General features: G+C 40.2%; 1 protein-coding gene across 3 annotated transcripts; it reads left to right on the top strand.

Annotated features, from left to right (window-relative positions):
• The first annotated feature begins 2602 nt into the window (after positions 1–2602).
• LOC134594591 (nucleoside hydrolase-like) lies at positions 2603–24787 on the top strand. Of its 3 annotated transcripts, none has more exons than XM_063444653.1 (6): positions 2603–2693; positions 16931–17127; positions 19716–19901; positions 22434–22545; positions 22768–22904; positions 24142–24787. In XM_063444653.1, exons 2-6 carry the CDS (start codon positions 16945–16947, stop codon positions 24487–24489), a joined length of 966 nt encoding a protein of 321 aa, XP_063300723.1. In that variant the 5' UTR covers positions 2603–2693; positions 16931–16944; the 3' UTR covers positions 24490–24787. The 3 variants fall into 3 exon arrangements, with proteins under 3 accessions (XP_063300723.1, XP_063300721.1, XP_063300722.1); XM_063444651.1 differs by having other exon boundaries at positions 16934–17127; XM_063444652.1 differs by lacking the exon at positions 2603–2693 and adding an exon at positions 14123–14299 and having other exon boundaries at positions 16934–17127.
• Positions 24788–25209: the final 422 nt, after the last annotated feature.

The following is a 25209-nucleotide window of genomic DNA, read 5'->3' on the forward strand; positions in this document are numbered from 1 at the left end:
TCCCTCCTGCCGGTCACGCAAACCCGGCCCGCCCTCCATACAGCAGTGCTGCGCCGCCTGAGGCTAGCCAAAGCGCTCAGGCGGCGCAGCATGAGGAGCCACAGTGGGGACTCCGGACACAGGGTTCCGGCGCCCCCTGCTAAGGTGCGCCCTAGGCGACTGCCTAGGACGCCTTACAGGTGGCGCCGGCCCTGACAGTCGCCATCATGTGATATGGACAGTCGCCATCATGTGATATGGACAGTTGCTATCATGTGATATGGACAGTCGCTATCATGGACAGTCGCCATTATGTGATATGGACAGTCGCTATCATGGACAGTCGCCATCATGCGATATGGACAGTAGCTGTCATGTGATATGGACAGTTGCTATCATAGGCGTGCGCCCGGGGTGTGCCGGGTGTGCCTGGGCACACCCTAATCCCCGCGGCACGCCTATGTATTGAGACCGGCAGGGGAGATCTCAGGATCCCCCCTGTCGGCTCATGCAGAGCCGGCGCTATCCAAACGCCGGCTCTGCTCTCAGCCTCCCTCCCCACCGACCCACAGGCAGTGAGGGAGGCAGGAGAGGACCGGCGGAGCTCTTGCCAGCAGCTCCGCCGGGTTCCTCTCGCGAGATCTCAGCGTTGCCGCGGCAACGCTCAGATCTCGCGAGAGTGAACTCTAGCCCCGCAGGCTAGAGTTCACTCACCACTGGACCACCAGGGAAGGATGGCAGAACAAGGATCCCCCCCCTCCCAGGCATAAGGTAACAAGGGAGGGGGGATATTAACTGATCTGCCCCCACCTCCACTGGACCACCAGGGACAAGGAACAAGAATCCCCCCTCCCCACATAAAGTAAGAAGGGAGGGGGGATATTGAGTAATGTACCCCCACCTCCACCCCCCACAATCACCCACACACATACAGCACCCACATACATACACACATACACACATACACAGCACATACACACATACACAGCACCTACACACATACAGCACACACATACAGCACCCACACACATACACAGCACCCACACACATACAGTACCCACACACATACAGCACCCACAGACATACACAGCACCTACACATATACAGCACCCACACATACACAGCACCTACACACATACACATCACCCATACACAGCACCAACAGACATACAGCACCCACAGACATACACAGCACATACACACATACAGCACCCACAGACATACACAGCACCCACAGACATACACAGCACCCACAGACATACAGCACTTACACACATACAGCACCCACAGACATACACAGCACCTACACATATACAGCACCCACACATACACAGCACCTACACATATACAGCACCCACACATACACAGCACCTACACACATACACATCACCCATACACAGCACCAACACACATACAGCACCCACAGACATACACAGCACAGACATACACAGCACCCACAGACATACAGCACCTACAGACATACAGCACCCACAGACATACACAGCACTTACATACACAGCACCTACACACATACAGCACCCACACATACAGCACCCTTACAAAAACACACAGCACCCTTACACACATTACACAAACAGCACCCTAACACACAGCACACAAACAGTACCCTCACAAACACACACAGCACACTACCAGTACCCTCACACACAGTACATTAACAGCACCCTCACAAGTGCACACACACAAACAGCACCCTCACACACAGTACATTAACAGCACCCTCACAAGCGCGCACACACAAACACCCTCACCCACATAGTACACTACCAGCACCCTCACACACACATCACACTAACAGCACACACACACACAGCAGTGTGTGTGTGTGTGTGTGTGTGTGTATATATATGTGTATATGTATATATACACATATATATACATACATACATATATATACGCGGCGTATGCTTGTGCTTTAGGGTGCACACCCTAATGCAATAGGCTGCGCACGCCTATGGTTGCTATCATGTGATATGGACAGTCGCCATTATGTGATATGGACAGTCGCTATCATGTGATATGGACAGTTGCTATAATAGACAGTCGCCATCATGTACTATGGACAGTCGCTCTCATGGACAGTCGCCATCATGTGATATGGTCAGTCGCCATCATGGGATATGGTCAGTCGCCATCATGGGATATGGTCAGTCGCCATCATGTGATATGGATAGTCGCCATCATGGGATATGGACAGTCGCCATCATGTGATATTGACAGTTGCTATCATGTGATATGGATAGTCGCTATCATGTGATATGGACAGTCGCCATCATGTGATATTGACAGTTTCTCTCATGGCTCTGAGAGGCACAGTCCCCAATACTGTGTGATTAGTAAACATGGTGTCTGCTATCCCAGTATTAGTACTCCTGCTGATGCCATACTTTCTACCTACTTCCGTATTAGAGCACATTAATACCCGGATCCTGTTAGGTTAATAACTAGCCGTGAACCCTCGCACTCAGCCCGGAAGAAAGCTCAGCTCTGGGCTCACGTGATCCACTGAAAAGTGCTCCGTTATCTATAGTGGGAGGGGCTTCCTGTCAGCGGGGGGCGGGGCTTGCTTCCCTACACAGAGCCCGCCCACCTGCCTGCCTGCTTTATACAGAGAGCGGACAGTTCGGGAGCTATATCTGCGGTGGGCGGAGCCTGGAACGAGAGCTCGTGAGAAAACGTATCATCTACCTCAGGTAACGGTTTCCATCGATCCCTCCAGTAATAGCTCTATTACCTTTCCAGACCGCATTGCCTGCGTTGCTCTACATGTAGTACTGCCATCTAGTGGTGGGTTGCAGTACTGCTGCGTAGAAATACCAGTGCTACGTGTCAGCATGTTTTCATTTCCTGGAGTGGAATGTAATGAATGACTATTACCAGCAGCACATTCCATATTTAATATTACTTCTTAGCTAGCTAGCCATAGTACATGTTATGAATTAGCTCATTATTATTAGTGGTATTTATAATAGCACCAGCTTATTCCACAGCGCTTTAACTCTTGTGTAAGTGTCTGGTTATGGAGGGAACGTTTCGTTTAGGATGTGAAGGTTTCATAGCTATACATTGTTCATAGTTTGTTTTTTGTTGAAAACTTTTTTTGATCAAGTTGTATCTTATTATTTTGTAAACGGTGTTACTGTACTAAGCCAACAGCTGTGTTTAGCTACATCAACTGAGCACACCTCATATACTTTTACCAGTGTTTTATGAAGTTACGGGGACATTTAAAAAACTGACCATCTAAGTTTTTGGATTTCAAATGTTGCTTGATTGATCTGCTTGACCTATGTTTCATTTTTAGACATTACAGTACCTCACAAATTAAAATCACTCCATTAACCCCTTAAGGACACAGCTTCAGAAGCTTGTCTTACGCTTAATGACAAGCAATTTTTGCATTTTCTTGCTGTATGCGTTCAACTTCAATTTGCATCTCTCTCATTTATTGAAACAACACATATTCTATACTGTTTTTTAGAGGACAGAAAGGGCTTTAATTTAATATATATATATATATATATATATATATATATATATATATATATATATATATATATAAATGCTTATTTATTATTTAAAAAATACAGAAAAATGCACACAAAAAAATAGAAATTTTGTGTTTTTGGACAGTTTTTGCAATAATAATGTGTCCACAATTAGTGCAGGATAAGGAAAGTAATTAAAAATAAATTCATTTAGTTGTTCTGATTTACAGAATATATAATGTGTCTGGGATTTTCAGGTTTTTTTTGGTAGTTACAGGTCACAAAGCACAAGGAGTAAAATAAACTTTTAATATGGAGCGATTTTAGAATTTAGTATGTTTGTCTTGTAAGCTTAATAGCCATAAAAGAAAACAAAATTGCCACATAAAAGTATATATTTATATAAAGTAGACACCACAGGTTATTTACCTAAGGTTGTTTTGACACTTTCTACGTAGCCATTTCACCGCCAATCTCTTCTAAATATTGGAGTAAAATTTAGTTTTTGGGTTTTTTTGGCACACAAACTTATAACAAAGAAACTTCTCATGTGTATTTTGTAAAGTTGGTGTGTGCTATTCCTGTACAAAGTATTATTTTGTGTTCAGTTACTTCTGCTGAGTACAACGTTACCCCCATTGTATGTCTTTGGCACTATTTTGTGAAGCTACAGTGTCATATAGGAGACCTGTCAGTTTCAACATTTACAGTAGAATTTTGAGAGGTGGATGTAATGGGCCTATGCTTCAATTTGGGGTATTATAGCAGTTTGACTGTTCAAAAAAACCCCACAAAGGCCTACCATTTGTAAAAGTAGACACTCCAGGGTATCTCATATCGTGCATATTGTGCCTTAACATGCCCCCATTTTTTCACCAATATATGCCAAAGTATGTGGTAAAAAATAATTTTGGGCATTTTTTACATACGGATTACATTTTTGCTGGGCATTTTGTATATTTCATATGTGCCACTAAGTTCAAACCCCCCAAATTATGCTCAGCTAAGTCTTCTGAGTAAAACAATACGCCCAATGTATGACCTAGACATTATTTTGTGAAGTTACACTGCTGTAAAAGAGACGTAACAAGTTAAGGTTTTTAAGTGTGAATTTTCATGGAGGTTTTTGATGCGTCCGTGTCCCACTTTGGAGAACTTGAGCAGGCTACATATTACAACTACACTATAAAGGCATACCACTTCTTAAAGAACACATCCCAGGGCAATTCAAAAGGCAAATTTTGAACCTTGGCATTGGATAATTTTTCCGCTAGCTTGTACCAAGTGTAGTGGTAATAAGCATTTTTTCTGCCTTTTTGACACACAAAGTGAGTTTGCGCAGTATATTTTGCAAACCTTATGTGTACTACGACTGTATACTAACTACTTCATATGTTACTCAGCTATGTCGGCTGAGTACAGCAATACCCCAGTATGTACTATTTTTCCGCTAGCTTGTACCAAGTGTAGTGGTAATGAGCATTTTTTTAATGTATTTTTTTACTTTGTATTACACTTTCTTAACTTTTTTTACACATTTAATTTTTTTTTCTAAACTTTTCTTTTACCGTTAACCCCTAACTAGCAGTAAGCAGCACTAACCGTAAATTCCCCATTTTCCCATAACTCCCACCCACCCCAGCTAGCAAAATATTTAATTATACAATATTTTAATTAATGATTTAAATAAATTGAACCCCTGAGGGTTAAAAAAAAAAATAAAAGTTAATCCTCAGGGGTTTAAAAAAAAAATTAGATCACAGTATAATACTGTGATCTGTATTTTGATAATTGTAGGCAGTGATCAACTGGCAGGGAAGGGGTTAATTTTCATTTAGACTGGGTAAAGGGGGGTGGTATTATTTTTTTTTTTTACTTAAACGTTACTAAAACATTTAAAACAAATTGTTTTACCTTTTTAAAGCTTATTTTAAACCTTTTTTTAACGTTAACCCCTAGTTAGCCTAACGCCCAATTCCCCACTAACTTCCACCCATCCCAGCTAGCTAAATATATCATTTTTAAATATTTAAATAAATTAATAAAATAAATTTAACCCCTGAGGTTTAAAAAAAAAATAATTCAAAAAATCAGATGACATTAAAATGTATACCCTGCCAATTGATCACTGTAGTCCGTGATTAATTGGCAGGGAAGGGGTTAATTTAATTTTTATTATTTTTTTTTAAACACACAGCGAGAAGATCAGCAGCACTGATCCGTCTCCCTGCACTTCACACAGAACCCAGAAGTGCAGGGAGGCGGGAAGGTAAGTACATTGAACACATGTGCTCGCTCTGACATGCTGTCAGAGCGAGCAACGGTGCTGGGGCAGCGAGATCGGGTGCTCCCGGTCTGCCTCTAATACAGAGGCAGACCGGAGCACTGTTAACCCCGCAATTGCGGCGATTTGGGGTTAACTTTAGTAAATGACGGAAATTTTCCGTCAATTGTCCTTAACTGAAGGACAGGGTTGATGGAAATTTTCCGTCCGCGGTCGGGAAGGGGTTAATATATACCCCAACAAGGTGTCTCATGTGGTATAGGTAGAGGCATATTTTGGATCCATTTTTCTCCAAATTCTTTTAAAGTTTGTGGTAATATTTCTTTCAGTTATTTTATTTATTTTCTTAAATTTTTTTTGTTTTTATAGTGCATTTTAGATATCACAGAAGAACAAAGGCTTTTCAAGGCATAGCATTATATAATATCAACAAGCAGTCATTATGCATGTCTAAATGACTGCATTATTTTTAGTATAATATATTTATATAAAACAAAGCATTGTAGATATTATTTATTTATTTATAAAATATTTTTACCAGGAAGGATACATTGAGATTTCTCTAGTTTTCAAGTATGTCCTGGGACCACACACATTGTGTTGTTACTATAGGCTACTGCATAAGGTTAAAAAGAAAAAGTAAAGGGGGGGGGGCGGAGCTTGACCGCCAAGCAGAGTAGTTGCATCCACCTGGAGCAAGCGGCTGAATTTGAGCCTTTAATTCTGTGATATAGAGTTGCAAGAAAAAGTATGTGAACCCTTTGGAATTATATGGATTTCTGCACAAATTGGTCATAAAATGTGATCTGATCATCATCTAAGTCACAACAATAGACAATCACAGTCTGCTTAACCCCTTAAGACCGCAGGACGTACTATGCCGTCCTTATTTTGGTGGCTCTAAAAGCCGCAGGACGGCATAGTACGTCCTGCGATCTTATGTACTTACCCGGTCGCCGGCGATCCCACGCCGGCGATCCCACGCCGGCGATCGCGGTATGGGGGACTTACCTGGGAGCCCAGGGAGTCCCCCTGCGTCCTCTTCAGCCGCCCAGGGCCATGTGATCGCGAGGTCCTTGCGAGGACCCCGCGATCACATGGACGGCATAGCCGTCCAAGGCATTGCCAGCAGGGGGAGTGCCTGTAATGACAGGTACTCCCCCTGCTGTCTGAAAAAAAAATAAAAAATGTTAAAACAGTGTAAAAATAAATTATATATACTTAGATCATATATATATTTATTATATATATGATCTAAGTATATATATACACACATATACACACATACACATAAATATGCATACACTGTCTACGTGTATTTTAATATTAATATATACATAATTATATATATATATATTAATATCAAAATACACGTACAATGATATTGATTAAATATATATATAATTTTCATTATATATATATTTATATATAATAAAAATAAATAAATATATAAATACGTTAAAAAAATAAATAAAAAAATAATAAAAAAATAATGAAAAAAAAATAGATAAAAAATCTATAAAAATGCGTAATTTCGTTCTAACTGTATTTTAAAATTAATATATATATATATATATTGATATCAAAATACATGTAGAACGAAAAAATATATATATCTATATACATAAGTATATACGTATATATCACTATGTATATACCTATATATAAATAAAAATAATTTAAAAAAATTATATACATATATATATATACACACATATATATATATAATAATTCTACGCATATATTTATGTAATAATTTTACATAATTAGGTCATTTTATTAATTACAATTTGCAGGACCTGCCTGCCAACCCAGGCCAAAAGTTCAGGGAATTACATTGTCTAGCACTATATTTAACTCTGTAACTTTCCAAGACACCATGAAACCTGTACATGGGGGGTACTGTTTTACTCGGAAGACTTCGCTGAACACAAATATTAGTGTTTCAAAACAGTAAAATATATTACAACGACGATATCGTCAGTGACAGTGACATTTTTTGCATTTTTCACACACAAATGGCACTTACACTGACGATATAATTGTTGTGATACGTTTTACTGTTTTGAAACACTAATATTTGTGTTCAGCGAAGTCTCCTGAGTATAACAGTACCCCTCATGTACAGGTTTTATGGTGTTTTCAAAAGTTACAGAGTCAAATATAAGGTTTGCGTTTCAGTTTTTTCACATTAAAATTCGCCAGGTTGCCTTTGAGACCGTATGGTAGCCCAGGAATGAAAATTATCCCCATGATGGCATACCATTTGCAATAGTAGACAACCCAGGGTATTGCAAATAGGGTATGTTCAGTTTTTTTAGTAGCCACTTAGTCACAAACACTGGCCAAAATTTGCGTTCAAATTAGTTTTTTGCATTTTCAAATATTAACACTAACTTTGGCCAGTGTTTGTGACCAAGTGGCTACTAAAAAAGACTGGACATACTCAATTTGCAATACCTTAGGTTGTATACTTTTGCAAATGGTATGCCATCATGGGGGTAATTCTTATTTCTGGGCTACCATATGGTCTCAAAGGCAACGTAACCAATCTGGCGAATTTCAATGTAAAAAAACTGAAATATGTAACACGCTATATTTGACCCTGTAACTTCCCAAAACACCATAAAACCTGTACATAGGGGGTACTGTTTTACACGCGAGACATCGCTGAATACAAATATGTGTATTGTATTGCAGTAAAAGCAAACAGTATTATGACATTCACAGTTAGAATGTCACGTAGAACTAAAAAATTTTTAAAAATTCTTATTTTCTCCCATTTTTTTAATATTTTTTTCATATTAAATTATGTTCCATACCTAAATATTTGATGTTAAACGAAAGCCCCGTTTCCCCTGAATAAAATGATATATAATAATGGGGGGTGCATTTAATATGAAAGAGGTGAATTATGGTTGGACAGACATATAGCGCAAATGCCAGGTTTTGTTTACGTTTTTTTGGATCACAACTTGTACATTTGGCTGCGGTCTTAAGGGGTTAAACTAATAACGCACAAAGAATGAAATGTTGCCATGTTTTTATTGAACACACCATGTAAACATTCACCGTGCAGGTGGAAAAAGTATGTGAACCCTTGGATTTAATAACTGGTTGAACCTCCTTTGGCAGCAATAACTTCAACCAAACGTTTCCTGTAGTTGCAGATCAGACGTGCACAACGGTCAGGAGTAATTCTTGACCATTCCTCTTTACAGAACTGTTTCAGTTCAGCAATATTCTTGGGATGTCTGGTGTGAATAGCTTTCTTGAGGTCATGCCACAGCATCTCAATCAGGTTGAGGTCAGGACTCTGACTGGGAACTTTGGCCAGTGTTTGTGACTAAGTGGCTACAAAAAAGACTGAACATTAGTCTACCGAGTAAAACAGTCCCCCCCCCACCCCGTGTACAGGTTTTAGGGTGTCTTGGAAAGTTAGAGGGTTAAATATAGTGCTTGCAAATTAAATTCTCTGCACTTTCTGCCTGGGTTATCAGGCAGGTTTCCGCAAATTGTAATTAATAATATCACTTAATTATGTAATATTAAATAAATATACACGCAGAATTTAAAGTCTACGTGTATATTTATGAAATTATTTATGTAATTATGTATATGGACATGTATATTTCGTATTATTTGTATGTATAATAATGTATGTGTGTGTGTGTGTGTATGTATGTATGTATGTATATATATATATATATATATATATATATATATATATATATATGTATATATATATATGTGTATATATATATATATATATGTGTGTGTATATATATATATATATATATATATATATATATATATATATTTATAAAACAAGGGGAGCCTGGCTGCACTCACCTGAATATGCATAAATATACATAAATGTATATATATAATTTCATTCTAAGTGGTTTTTTTTATATCAATATATATTAATATCAAAATACAGTTAGAATAAAATTACATATAATTTTTTTTATCTTTAAATTTTTTTTTTACAATATAAGGTGTATATAGTTATATAAATATATAATTGTACTCTGTGTATTTTTATATTAATAAAAAAATACTTGGTACGACATATATAAGATTTAAGATGTGTGTGTGTGTGTGTGTGTGTATAAATATATATATATATTATTTTTTTTTTTATTAACTTTTATTTTTATTTTTTTCTATTTTTTTTTCACCAGCAGGGGGACGGCCAGGGGTTAATTTTAAAAAAATTAAAACATTTTCATGTATTTATTTCTTCACTGAGTGGCTCGACCCCTCCAGTGCTCTAATTCCCCGCGGACATGTCAGGTACGTCAGCGGTCCTTAAGGACCGTTTTTTGTCGGACGTACCTTATACGTCCGAGGTCGGGGAGGAGTTAAATACACATATACATTTAACACAGAACAGGTAGGAAATATAATCAACTATGATTGAGCTGTGGAACTTTTTAAACACCTTTCCTTATTTTTACGGGTGCTCCGCGAGCCCCGAGTCTTCCTGCTGTATGCTCCTGGGTGAGAGACGATGCTGATCTCCCACCTTTTACCTGCTCCTCCCCACTCTCCTGTGGACAGTTGTGGGTCATTTTGGTCCTCTACAGCACTGATTAGTGCTTGGCTCTACACGCCAGGGCCCTGATACTTGGGCATCTGAACCCCAGCCACGCACTTAGCATGGCGGCCGATGGCTCCTGGTGGCAACGCGAACACGTGCAATCTCCTTGCAGTTTCTTGGCCCACTTTAATCAAGTGTGTGGTGCATTCTGAAACCACCTGCAGGAGAGGCAGAAGGCAGAGACCAGTGAGGAGAAATCTTCACTGCATTTCCGCACCTTGTCTCGAGCCAACACTGCGGAAATCCCAGAGGTGTTGCAACTAAGCCCTGTAGGAGGCTGGGCATATCCACGCGGCCAGGCCTCCACATATAAAGAAAACTGATTTCACGGTGCATGCTTGGGAGCAATTTCTGGCTTGACTTCACCAGCGGTTGGCAGTGATAGTGGTGTGTGCCACAGGAGTGTAGAGCAGAGTATTGGAGTGTAACTGAGGATGCTCCCTGACTTCTATCACAGGCCTGCACTCTGAGTCTCTAAGAGGGGCATCGGCTAATTTCAGAGGACTATGTTCTATAAAACATAGAATTGTGGTGTCTCTTCACTGTTTGTTGGCACAGTCAGAGGCGGCTCTAGACTTATTGAGGCCTTAGGCGAAAATCAAAGCGCCACGCGCGCTAAAAATAAGCAGCCGATATTAAACTGTATAAATTGCATATTTTAAGGCAAACATTAATAAACCTCATAATCTCACTATTCACAAACTTATTTTTGTTATTAAATTATTCTACAAAATATCAATACACAAACATTGGGTATAAATAAAAGGTTTGTGTCTGACTACTTAGTTATTCTTGTTGATGTCTCCTAAAACTGAAATAAAGTTGTCAACAGTGTATTAAAAGAACACTACAGTATCAGGAGCACAAATGTGTATTCCTGACCCTATCGTGTTTAACTATTTAGCCTCCACCCCCCTCAATGTAGTAAAAACGTACCTAATTTCTAGAGCTGCACAAGTCCGCCAGCGCCGGATCCGCCCAATTGGCTAACATAATCTAAACTGATGGTCTCAGTCAATCACAATGCTTTCCCATAGGAAAGCATCGGATTGGCTGAGATCTTTAATTTTTATGTCAGCCAAGGAGTCAATACTATACTATAATACTATACTGTAATTATAACATATTACATATTATCATAATATTATTGTTAATATTAACATATTAACAATTAATATATTATTAGAGGAACACTCCAGGCACCCAGACCACTTCTGCCCATTGGAGTGGTCTGGGTGCCAACTCCCACTACTCTTAACCCTGCAAGTGTAATTATTGCAGTTTTTTATAAACTGCAATAATTACCTTGCAGGGTTAACTCCACCTCTAGTGGCTGTCTACTAGACAGCCACTAGAGGGCACTTCCTGGATTATAGCACAGATTATCTGTGCTAGAGCGTTGCTGGACGTCCTCACGCTGTGTGAGGACCTTCAGCGTCGCTCATTTCCTGATAGGAAAGCATTGAAAATCTATGCTTTCCTATGGGGAGCACTAATGCGCATGCGTGGCATTGCCGCGCATGCGCATTAGGTCTCCTCTGCCGGTGGGCGGGATCAGTCTCGCCCACCGGCCGATGGAGACAGTAGGAGGAGCGCGCGGAGGAGGAGACAGCGACGAGGGACATCGTCACTGCCTCAGGTAAGTGACTGAAGGGGTTTTCACCCCTTCAGTAACCGGGTATTGGGGGGTGGGAGGGAGAGGGTACCTCCAGTGCCAGGAAAACTGATTGTTTTCCTTTCACTGGAGTTTTCCTTTAATTATAATAATGAATATAATAATTATGATAATATATTATAATTATAGCAAATAATATAATTATTATATTATTAATAATATTTAATATTGTTAAGTAATATTGTCATGATATACCACCATTATTCTGTGGAAAGATGGGGGGGGGGGGTACAGCTCTCCTGCTTTTTTTCTCTCTTCTGCTCTCCTTCCCTTTTCTTTATTTTACTTTGCTCTCCTTCCCTTCCCCTTTAATTTATTTTCCTCTGCTCTCTTTCCCTTCAATTTATTTCCCATGTGCTCTTTCCCTTCCCCTTTAAATTTATTTTCCTTTGCTCTCCTTCTCTTCCCCTTTAATTTATTTTCCTTTTTTCTCCTTCCCTTCCCCTTCAATTTATTTTCCTTTGCTCTCCTTCCCTTCCCCTTTAATTTATTTTCCTTTGCTCTCCTTACCTTTTTCTCTCTTCTCCTCTGCTCTCCTGAGTCCTTCCGTTATCTCTGTTTTCTCTCTTCTCCTCTGCTCTCTTTTCTTCAGCAGCAGCTACTCTTCTCTCTTCTTCTTGGTACCGCAGGCGGGGGAAGGCATGGAGGGGTTACGTTGTGACGTCGTCGCGTCGTGACGTCATCGGCATCACGGATTGGCCGATTACCAGGAAGTGTGCAGGAGGAGGGGAGGGGACTCACTCCTGCACGGGGAAACCCATGTGAGAGGGTTTCATCTAGTAATAGCGCCGGCGCCGCGGCAATCTTGATGCGGCCGGCATTAAAGTATTTAATAATATTTATGCTTTTACTGGGAAAGAAAGCCCTGCAGCGGCTCTCTAATTACACGGTTTAGGCGGCCGCGAGGCCCCTTCTAGCGCGAGGCCTTAGGCGGCCGCCTAAACCGCCTAATTAGAGAGCCACCTCTGGGCACAGTCTATCGACACACATAACACATAACAACACACACATAATATTTAAGTCACCCTCCTGTTTCCTACCTTTTTAAGTGCAGGAGGGTGACTTTCCCTGGGATCCAGTGGTGGCTCAGGTTGATGGGAGTCAGAGTTTCTACTCTGACTCCCTCTACTTCCTCCCGCGCGGGCTCTCGGTGATAGCTGGGATGAGTGACGGGGAGTCACTTCCTCCCAGCGTGTGATGATCTAGAAACGATGCTGACCGTGCCCCCTGAAAATCCATACCCATCGGGTGGCCCTGACAGCATGGGCCACCCGATGGGCACCTTAAAATACAGCCGCAGCGGTTTGCCAAGCAGGTTGGGGCCGCAAATAATGATGGCGGGCATCTGGTCGCAGGGTTCTGCAGGGCGGCCGGGCCACCTGGAGTGACGGGCCTGGTCACAGCTGCAACCCCTGCGACCGCTCTATGTATGCCAGTGTACACATACACATTACGTGGCACAAGAACTTATGGGGCTGGCATACTTTTTTTTTTTTTTTTCCCAGTGCTGCTTTAAATTCCCAGTCCGGCCCTGTTCATGGTAATATAGCTATTAGTTCTCATCTGCTATACGTTTTAGGAGCCAGTACTCTTACCTCTGTTTGCATCTAAATGCATGAGCCTTTTTCGTAGTCTTCTCTATGACAGCTGTAGATTTATGAATAGCCTGTTTTATGCATGTCTTGAGTATGTTCCCTTATAATAAAGCATCTGAATATGCTCACTAATCTACTCTCCCACATGTCTGGTCTATCTAATATATCTCACAGTATAATGTCATTTTCTGCATAGACATGTTTGTAAAGCCAGTTTATTTATTTATTATTTATTATTAATTTTTTAAAGGAGGATGGCACACATGAGATTATTGTGACCATCTGTATTCTTGAAATATGATCATTTACTATAACTCCTTTCTTTTTTTCTGTACCGTATTAATCATTGCCTCAATAAAAGAATGACTGACAAGAAAAATTAAATAATAACCAATGGCTGAACATTAATTACTATGTAGACAGGCCTGAGTTCAGAGTCCTTATCAACCCTTGCTATGCGAGACATAATTGGTAAGTCCAGCAGCCAGAGAGCCAGCAGTTTAAACGGGGAGGTGCTTGTGGGACGATCAGGGTGCTTCCAGGATAGCAGGGTCATCAGCTGTACTGGAGGAACTCCATCCATCATTTAGGCAGTAGGCACCTCTCTTTGGGATCGTGGACGGCAGCCATAGGATCTCCTGAAGATCGCCGGTAAGACATGTTTAAATCGCCACAGGTTTTTGTGTGGCTGGGGGCCGGGTCATGCCATGTTTCAGTGATGTCTTAACCCCCGTGGAGATGTAGAAACACTCAACCTTACATAGACAGGCTCCAAGGAAGCATGAGAGGGGTCTCTGGTGTCTGGTTCACAGACAAGGTGTAACACTGGATTTGTTGGTCACTGGGGGATGCTGTTGCCGTTGGAGCTTGGACCAAAAGTCAGCAAACAATTGGGCCAGTTTGGCCAGAGTGGGAGATGCTTGGTCTCTAGTGCCAAGTGAATAGCTGACGTCTGCCATTGCACAAATGCATCACTCCTGTAGCATGATGGTACGAGAGGCAAGTGCCAGGATAACCTTCACCAGCTGGGGGGTTGGAGGTACTGCGGATCAGAGAATCCAGTGCAAAGGGATTGGCTGCCTTCTCCACACCTTGTCAATTAGGCCACAGGTCCGCCATGGGTTAGAATCACCAAACTTAATTTTAAAAAGTAGCAGAGCTGTACAAGGTCTCAGCAACTCGTGTAAGGTAATAGATGTGAGAAATAAACATATTAAATGACGAATTCGCAATGTTTTTCTCAAAACTCAGTTAAGACACGTCTGATCGACTTGGTGGTCAGACCCTGCCCCTCCTTTCAGTTAATTGTGGTCCACCATTTGTCATGAGCAGGCCCGGACTGGCCATCGGGCATACCGGGCAAAAGCCCGGTGGGCCGTGATGGCCGTGGGGCCGAGGCCGGCAGGGGAGATTACAGGATCTCCCCGGCCGGCCCCTGCAGGGCCGGCACTATCCGAGCGCCGGCCCCGCTGTGTGCCTCCATGGGCCGGTGGGGAGATCAAAGATCTCCCTCACCGGCCCAGAGGCAGTTACAGGCGGCCGCCGGCTGAGGAGTGTGGGAGGGAGGAGAGGACTGGCGGAGCTCTATCCCGCAGCTCCGCAGGGTCCTCTCACGAGGTCTGAGTGTTGCCGCGGTTACCGCGGCAACGCTCAGATCTCGCAAGAGTGAACTCTAGCCTGCAGGCTAGAGTTCACTCTCACCACTGGACCACCAGGGAAGGCAGCACCCTCCATGGCAGCTCGGCCCCCCTCCTCAATGGATACCTGGCTTCCCCCCCCCCCCCCCAGGCTAAAGGTAAGAAGGGAGGAGGGGGGGGGGATATAACCTTTTTTTATTATTATTATTAAGAAAAAAAAATCACACTCACACTAACAGCCCCCTCACACACACAGCACCCCCAGACACACACACACAGCACCCACAGACACACACACACACAGCACCCCCAGACACACACACACACACAGCACCCCCAGACACACACACACACACACACACAGCACCCAAACCCACACAGCGCACAGCACCCTCAGACAGACAGCACCCTCACTCACACACACACATATATATATAAAAAATAACCCTCAGTGAATTAACAGACAAAGAAAATTAGAAACCTAGAATGTGACGGCAGATAAAAACACCCTCACGCACAGCACCCTTCTTACATACACACACACACACACACACTGCGCCCCTCACACATACTATATATATTTATAGTACATACATACACAAACACAATACACCACCCCTCACACTGCACCACTACACACATTACGCTCCAGATCACGCTAGATCCCTTACCCTATATGCACTCTTAATCCTCTATACACACACACACACACACACACACACATACACACTCTGGGTCCTTTACACACTAGATCTCCTACACACACACTGCACCACCTACACACACACTACATTCCTTGTCAGCAAACACATACAGCATCTCTAAACACACCCTCTCTACAACCCACTACGTCACCTATACACACACTACAGCCCGTATGCACACACTCGCCACATCCCCTATAACACTATGCCCCCTATACACACACTCTCTACAGCCCCTAGCCATACACATTACACCACAAACACAAATGAAATTGATCTATTTACACAAGCAGGCTCCAAACACATGCACCATACACTTTCCTGGCCCTTTTGTCCTCTGGTATCCCACTTGTGGAGACACCAGAGACAATTTAAAAGCAAACACAGCGCAAGCATGTTATTAAATTTGCTTGCGCTGCGCAAAACAAATTCAGGGCCTTTTTCTAATGCCAGAGCTCTTCAGTGGGGCTCTGCGCATTGAACCAACATGCTCACTTTGAGAGGGGGCGTGCTTGTCATTAGTGATGACAAAACACACCCTCTCTTGCCCCGCCCCCTTCTTAGGGGGCCCCTCTGATTGAAAAATGCCCGGGCCTAATTTTTTTCCCAGTCCAGCCCTGCTCATGAGTACAGGATTGCATACCATGACTTCAAAGGATATAGGCTAACATTATCTGTCTGGTTAATTTTTTTTCAAACCCAATGCTGATGTTTGTTCATTTCACATTTTCAGTCATTTTAGTGTCTAGCACATTCAAGTTATTCTATAAACGGAATTAAACATGGATGCCAGTTACCATATTGATTCCCAAGCTGTGAACCAGAGGGGCGCATAGAAGGGGTGATCATGTTCTCCAATTCACCTGTTCTAAAGTGGCAACTTGCTAAAACGTTTTAATTCATTTTATCCCACGTTCATGCCTTGACTCTCACTTATCCAGCAGAATCTCCTAACATGACTAAGAAGCTGTTTCTCATTGATGTGGACTGTGGTGTGGACGATGCTCAGGCGCTGATGATGGCTCTTGCAGCCCCTGAGGTTCAGATCCTGGGTATCACATGTTGCCATGGGAATACGACCATTGAGCATGTCTGCAGGAATGTGCTGCGTGTCCTGCAAATCTGTGACAGATCTCAGGTAACTGCATTGCATTAGCAAACTCATGCACCCAGTTTTTATTTTATTGACAGCTGCTCTAAAGTTTCATAGTACTGATTGGTTTTCAGGATTGCACAAATGAATATATATAAGATTATCAAGGCAAAAAACAAGTGCTACTTCGTGGCCGAGTGCTAAATTAGGACTGAAACCAATTAATTGATCGTCAGCATTTAAAAGGAAAGACGCAATCAACAAAAGCAAAATTAAAGGGACACTAAGCGCTGTAAATGCTTTCTGTTATTAAAGTGCTTCCATTCAATGTTAAACAATTTTTTTTATATTTTAATGCTGAGTCCCAATAGCTCCTCTTCTCTCTGCTGCTTGTACTAATGAGGAAGCCTTAGACTGAGCAACAATGATGGTGATTGACTGAGAGTGTCAGCTGACTGCTGAAAAGCTTATCACACCTGCCATTGCTGGTATGAATTAGTATGGCAAGGAAGTGTGTAATCTCTGCCTTAGTCGTACCTCCAGGGTTCTGGACTGAGGATGGAGCCTTATTCTGTGTTAAAGCAGCTACCCAAATGAGCATTTCATAAAAACAAACTCTGAGTGAGATTCTCATAAAGACTATCTTGGATTTCTTTTGACTGAAAATTCCAATCCAGTCAAAAGGAGTCATAAGATAAAGGAGGGACTACTTTCTCTTATGTATTTTTTATATGTATGATAAAAGACAGAGCTACATTTTGTCATGCCTTCCCAAGCTCTCAGCCGTCACTAGTGTCATAATTATCAGTGTTTTACTCTCGTGCATGCGGAAGAGTACATCGCTGATTTCGGCTCGTGGCTAATGACACTCCAAAAGCTTAGAGGACCTTGAGGCAGAAAAGAGCAGTGTCCATGAAGAGGAAATACATTTTTTAAAAAAAAAAAAACATACTTTCCCTGCACGCTGCGGCCACCAGAATGCAAGTGGAGCAATCAATATCAGGAGTCTTTGCAAAATCCGTAAAAATCCCAGAAGGCAAGCCCACGGTAGTATTGCTAGGAATTGACTTCAACGTCTATTAGATTTATTTAAGTTTATCTACTTTATCAATTTCTGTACAGTACCTACTGGAGATAGAAGTACTGCCTTGTGCAAACGCACAGCTTAGTCAATCAATCCTTACTAAGGGAGTTTATCTTGATTGATTCAAGGTTGGTAACATGGATACATTACTCAATGAACATATACAGTGTTCAGAAGTTGTATGTATCCAACATATTGCTCTCTATAATTGAAGTCTCTTTAGGTTATATTTATCTGGCTTTATACCATATCTGGCACTCCTTAGAGGCAATAGCATGGCAGTATTGCTGCCAAACTTATTACAATACTGCACTGCTGACTTAACTTACCCTTACAGTGTGAGTTATTCTGACCGATATTTGTCCTGGAACAAAGATACACAGACTAAGCTGGTGTATACATAGTTCAGACGCTGTACTTACACAACATATTAATCTTTATCATCAGAGTGACTCTAGAAAAATTTGTCCTCATTTATACAGTCCCCGATTGATATATTCTATCTGACAGTTTCATCCAGTATCGACAAATACGGTACAAACACGGCTCTAGCCAACTATTGAAGACTCCTATTATCATTCAGGTCCAATAGAAAGTTATATTGCCCATATAGCCCTGGTTTGATATACTGTATATGACAGATTAGCACGGAATCTACAAACACAGTAAACTACTAAAGACCATCATTACCATACAGGTCCAATAGTTAATAATATTGCCTACAATCCGTAACATCAAAACATTCTTATAACCAATATTCTGACAGCTTTTACTTGATTGTGCTTTCAAGGACCATTAAAATTAGTTTTAACCCATATCAACTATCTTTATTCAGGGCATCTATTATATTTGAATATTCCTTGTCCTAAACCTATATTAATATGACTAAAGATTTTGTGTGCTATTCTTAGCAACACTAATCTTGGATATATATATATATATATATATATATATATATATACATTTATTATTCTTAGATATATTTAGTCATTTAGTGCCGTTTTTAATCGCACCTTGCATGGGTGTTTTCCACTCCCCTGTTTTTAGTTTAACTATTAAAAGTTACGTTTTAACATCGATGTCATTCGGCATTTACACTTTTCCCTTTATGTTTCCCTTGAATAAGAGGAAAACCCACTCCTAAGGATATTTCACCCTATTCCTTTCTTTCTCCTGGGTTTTTTTTTTTTTTTTTTGTGTGGTTTTTTTTTAGTAGAATCCTGAGCAGTTCTAGAATTGTATAAAAATATGTGATAAGGAATTTAGTCTGCACTCATAAGAAAAACGTACTACCAGTATTGGAGAAATGCTCGAATTAAGTGTTTGTGAACACAATTGGAAGGTAGAATTATAGAACATCACACATTTGGTAAAATTCTTGTATGTGCTATGAACCATGTTAATTCAACAGAGTTATAATTATAATAATATTGTCAAGAAACATTTTTCTTTGTATACTAGCGACACACAGGAATGAATATTTGCTTTCCAGCCACTCTTAGACCTACACTCCCACGTTGACATTCAATCATTCAGATATGTTTTGCAGATTCCAGTGTATAGAGGTGCAAGTGAACCACTGCTAGGAGATAATCATTCAATCAATGCAAGCTATTACCATGGAAAAGATGGTTTTGGAGATGTACCTGACCCTGCAAGCCCAGGTCTAGACTATGTACAGAAGGAGCATGCAGCCCTGGCAATGGTGCGGATTGCCAGTGAGTATCCTGGACAGGTGAGATAACAAATCCAATGTGAGACCTTGATTTTAGTAATTATATATTATGTGGAGGGAGAAGGGTTAAAGGGACACTAAAAGAACCAGTAGAATTTTAGCTAAATGAAGCAATTTTGGTGTAGAGATCATGCTCTTGCAGTCTCACTGCTCAATTCTCTGCCATTTACAGATTAAATCCCTTCATTTGACTTACACAGCCTTTTGAAACACTTCCTGTAAAGAGTCATCTAAAGTTTACACTTCATTTATTGCAAATTCAGTTTAATTAGAATTTCTTATCTCCTGCTCTGTTGATAGCTGGCTAGATCATGCAGGGTCCTCTTGTATGTAATTAAAGGTTAATTTACAGAGCAGAAATTAAAAACTTTAAAAGTAAGTTACATCTGATTGAAAATGAAACCAATTTGTTTTCATGCAGACTGTGTCAATGACACCAAGATGAGGTGTGGCTAGAAATGCATAATCAGGGACAAAAGTGATTTAAAGGGACACTATAGGCACTCAGACCACTACTGCTCACTAAAGTGGTCTGAGTGCAGTGTCATTGTTCCCTTAACCCTGAAATGGTAATTATTGCAGTTTCTGATGAACTGCAATAATTATCTTGCAGGGTTAAGACTGTCTCTAATGGCTGTCAATGAGACCGCCACTAGAGGTGCATCCGAATTGTTAATAGCTCTGCATGAGTTCATCCAGCGTCAGTCAATTCCTCATGGGAAAGCGGCGCGCTTGCGTCTTTCACCGCACATGTGCATTAGCACCCTCCCCACACAAGTTGGGTGACGTTGGAAGGGGCAGATCGCCAACGCATCGCTGCTGGAATCGGGTAAGTACAGTAAGGTTTTTTGTGTTTTTTTAACCCTTACTATGCCGGGAGAGGGTGGTGGTGAGGGAGCTATAGTACTATATTAGAGGGGCAAAGGTTTAAAAATAATATCAGGAAGTATTACTTTACTGAGAGGGTAGTGGATGCATTGAATAACCTTCCAGCTGAAGTGGTAGAGGTTCACACAGTGAAGGAGTTTAAGCATGCATGGGATAGGCATAAGGCTATCCTAGCTATAAGATAAGGCCAGGGACTAATGAAAGTATTTAGAAAATTGAGCAGACTAGATGAGCCGAATGGTTCTTATCTGCTGTCACTTTCTACATTTCTATGTTGTTTTCCTAGCACTATAGTATCCCATTAACTCCTAAATGGCAGAGAATTGAGCAGTGAGATTGCAGGGGCATGATCTATACAGGACAAACTGCTTCATTAAGCTAAAGCTGTTTTGGTGACTATAGTGTCCATTTAATATTAAAGGGACACTATAGTCACTAAAACAACTTTAGCTTAATGAAGCAGTTTTGGTGTATAGAACATGCCCCTCCAGCCTCGCTGCTCAATTCTCTGCCATTTTGGAGTTAAATAACTTTGTTTATGAACCCTAGTTACACCTCCCTGCATGTGACTTGCACAGCCTTCCTAAACACTTCCTGTAATGAGTCCTCTAACGTTTATTATTTCTTTATTGCAAGTTCTGTTTAATTAAGATCTTCTTATCCCCTGCTATGTTAATAGCTTGCTTGACCCTGCAAGAGCCTCCTGTATGTGATTAAAGTTCAATGGTAAATTGAAAAAAAAAGTGAAACCAGTTTATTTTTTTCATGCAGGCTGTGTCCATCAAAGTCACGGGAGGTGTGACAAGGGCTGCATAAACAGATGCAAGGTGATTTAACTCCTAAATAGCAGAGAATTGAGCAGTTAAACCTGAGAAGCATGCTCTATACACTAAAACTGATTCATTAACCTAAAGTTGTTTAGGTGACTATAGTGTTCCTTTAAATAGCAACAGGCTGACATCATAGGATCCCCTAATTAGCAGCAGAGCTATCTGATTTTTACATACATAATTTTTTCTAAGCAACATACATCATCCAGGAATGGATCCATCAGAACATTGGACATTGTAGAGTGCTATGCAGAGCCTAGGATGTGTGGATAGATTTTTGTATCATAGATGAATTTATTTAGGAACTGATTATAATACATATGCAGTATCCATAGAATAAGTGATTTATTATCTATTTTGATAACATTTGATGTATTGAAGGAGATCATCAGACTGCTATGATGTACATATTTTGTAGATATATGAATCCAGATATTAAGTGTATAATCTATTAAATTTCATTTCTTTGCATATTGAATAGAAACGTATTCATCATTTTGCTTACATATAACAATATATTTGAGTGCGATATTTAATTTGTGTTGTGTATAACTAATGCAAGTCCCATTTTATTATGCAAAGTTAGCAGGGGCACCTTGCAGCTTTCATCCCTCCAGACTTCATTCAACATTTTGCTTTTACAAGTTATTTCTTTGTATGTTTAAAATTGCAAACTAAGCTAGTTTTGGTTTGTTTTACATTTTTCTTATGCTTCCATTCATTTTCAGTAAATTTGATAGCATTATAGTACAGCACAGTTTTAAATTATTTTTCTTGTTAAAAAAAAATGTGTAATTGTTTGCTTGTGCTCTAGGTTTCCCTTGTTGCAACAGGTCCTTTGACTAATCTGGCTTTAGCTGTGAAAATGGATCCAACCTTCCCACAGAAGATTAAAAATCTCTTTATCATGGGGGGAAACATGGAATGTAAGTTGGGAATGTTCTAATGCACCCTTTCTAGTATAGCTCTCATGCTTTGATACAATGTCAGCCACATGACAATTCATTTCATCTTTTTATATTTATATATATATATATATAATATTGGCATGCATATATCTTGTCTTTAAAATGTATTTAGAGAATATGGTAATAGTTTCTGCTATTCTCATAAATAAATGTTCCGTATAAACATCTGTTTATATTAAGCCAGGGGGAATGTGACCGCTTGCGGAGAATTCAACTTTACGAGTGATCCAGAAGCCGCCTACATTGTCCTGAATGTCTATGATTGCCCTACGTACATCGCCACATGGGAATTCACTTGTAATAACTACCTCTCTTGGGTAAGAAATATTTTACATTATTCTTTCAATACAATAATGCATACAGAAAACTAAACTCGATTTAAATCTTTGTTGTTGTAACTTGTATGTTCTGCTGATCTATTTATTGTGTTAAATAAAAATTTTAAAAGCCACCAACTAAAATTATTTAAACTGGAGCAGCCAATTATTTTTCTAATTGGAAGTCCAAGCTGGCCCCAAAGATCTGTATAACACCATTTGAGATCTTATCTGATAATCATTAGGCAGGGTTATTTGGGCATCTGCATAGGTCAAGAATATATAGATACAGAAAGGCCGTTTATAATTGTATTCATTTTCCAGAAATAGATTAGAAATTTCACAAAACAATTATATATTCATGGGGGGGGAAACTGTGTTTTGAAAATCTCGCATAGAGTTATTCAATACAGTGTGATTGTCCGGAATTCAATGTGAATTGCAAACTTTCAAACAGTGTGCACTCCCATGCCTGCTTATTGGGGGTATAGCTACTAAAAACCAAGGAATAAAGAAGAGTAATTGGCTGCTTTTTGTCCTTCTCCTAAAATATTATTGCTGGCAGCATTTTGTGTAGTTTCATTGTGGTCATGAGTAAGTCAACTTCTACAATTTGAAGACAAAAGTTCCAGTTGTGAGTAATAGTCAAATTTCAGTCTAAATACATTGTTTATTGGGTAATGTAGTCATTCTTATTGTTACATAACATACAGCACAAAACTAAGACTAGAGAAATTACGGAAAAAATAAAAATGCTGAAACTGAGAATTCACGTTGCACAACTGATGTATACATAATTTTAAGGCTTCCTATACGTGCCCATGGGCTTTCTCATTATCATAGAAAGGAAATTAGATACTCAATCTACATATTCTGTATAGAAAACTATTACTGATACCCAATTTGGATTAGGTAACAGAATTTGGAACTAAACACGAATTCAGCTAAATGTATTTAGGTTGAGAAAAAGAGGGTAAGAATGAGACAAGTGGAAATGAAAAGATGAAAACAAGTTCCTCTTCCTCCCCATCATTAGCGTAGATGACATATTTTCTCATAATTTTTTTTGGGGGGGTGAAATTAGTAACAACTCTGACTAATGTTAATCACAGTTCAAATCCATTTGAAAAGGGAGGAATTTGCTAAATTGCTTTAAATGATGCTGAAAGCATTCAGTATATAACTGTCTCCGTGTGTGATCAGTCATTTTTCAGAAGTGATCTCAATTTTGTTTCAGACTTTTTATGACGAATGGATTCTCCAGGAAACTAAGAAAGCAGAGTTTATGAGAAAGATCTCTGCGCATGCTGCAGAGTTTATCAAAACTGGCTCCAGCGCTATCGGAGCAGACTTTAACAAAGGATTTGTATCGTGTGATTCATATGCTATGGCTGCTGCTATAGATGAGAGCTTTGTTACTGAGGCTATAAATTGTGCTGTGAGTGTGGAGCTTAATGGAACCCTAACTAGAGGAATGATGGTGTTGGACATAACTGGAAGGCTCCAAAAGAAAAACAAAGCATTTGTCATGACTAAATGCAATATGGACACATTTAAACGTCTCATGATGGCAGCTCTGAAATAAACTAATTATCAAAGTCTGGTTCTAAGGCACAGAGCCCACTAGAGTGCACATTCTGGAATACATTTTGTGGCTCCTGTAACAAGGTCTCTGCATTTATTTTATTGTAGCTAGTCAGTTACATGACTATTTTTACCTCCTAAAATTTGATATTTTTTTTTAACATACTGTATTTTTTTATCATCTGTCTACAAACTACCTGTTTCCTATATCCATAATATAACATAGTCATAAATACAGAAACATGTTGTTTTTACTATGTTCATCGCTAACATTCTGTGTGTGGTGTGTATGTATGAATGTTTTGTGGTGTGTGTGTGTGTGTATATGTATGAAACCATAACCACCATAGCTCAATATAGTAGTTATGGTGCAAAGAGTCTATGGGCACTATGTCCTGTATTTAAAGGGACTATTCCTTCCTTTCAATGAAGTGGTCTTGGTGCAGGAGTGTTAAATCCACCTCTAGCGGCTATCTTTTAGATGGGATGGCAGAGAGGTGAGCAGTGCTGAGGGAGCCTTAGAAAAAAAGGTAAGTAAAACTTTTTATTTATTAAAGGACCACTATAGTGCTAGGAAAACAAACTCGTTTTCTTGGCACTATGCGGTCCTTAGGTCCCCCCACCCTTATGGCCCCCCTCCCGCTGTTAAAACCTCTTCAGCCACTTAACTTTCTCCAGCGCCGGGGAACTCTCCACCCCCTGCCGATGTCACCGCCAAATG

The sequence above is a fragment of the Pelobates fuscus genome, chromosome 1 (assembly GCF_036172605.1).
Source record: "Pelobates fuscus isolate aPelFus1 chromosome 1, aPelFus1.pri, whole genome shotgun sequence".
Taxonomy (NCBI): Eukaryota; Metazoa; Chordata; class Amphibia; order Anura; family Pelobatidae; genus Pelobates; species Pelobates fuscus.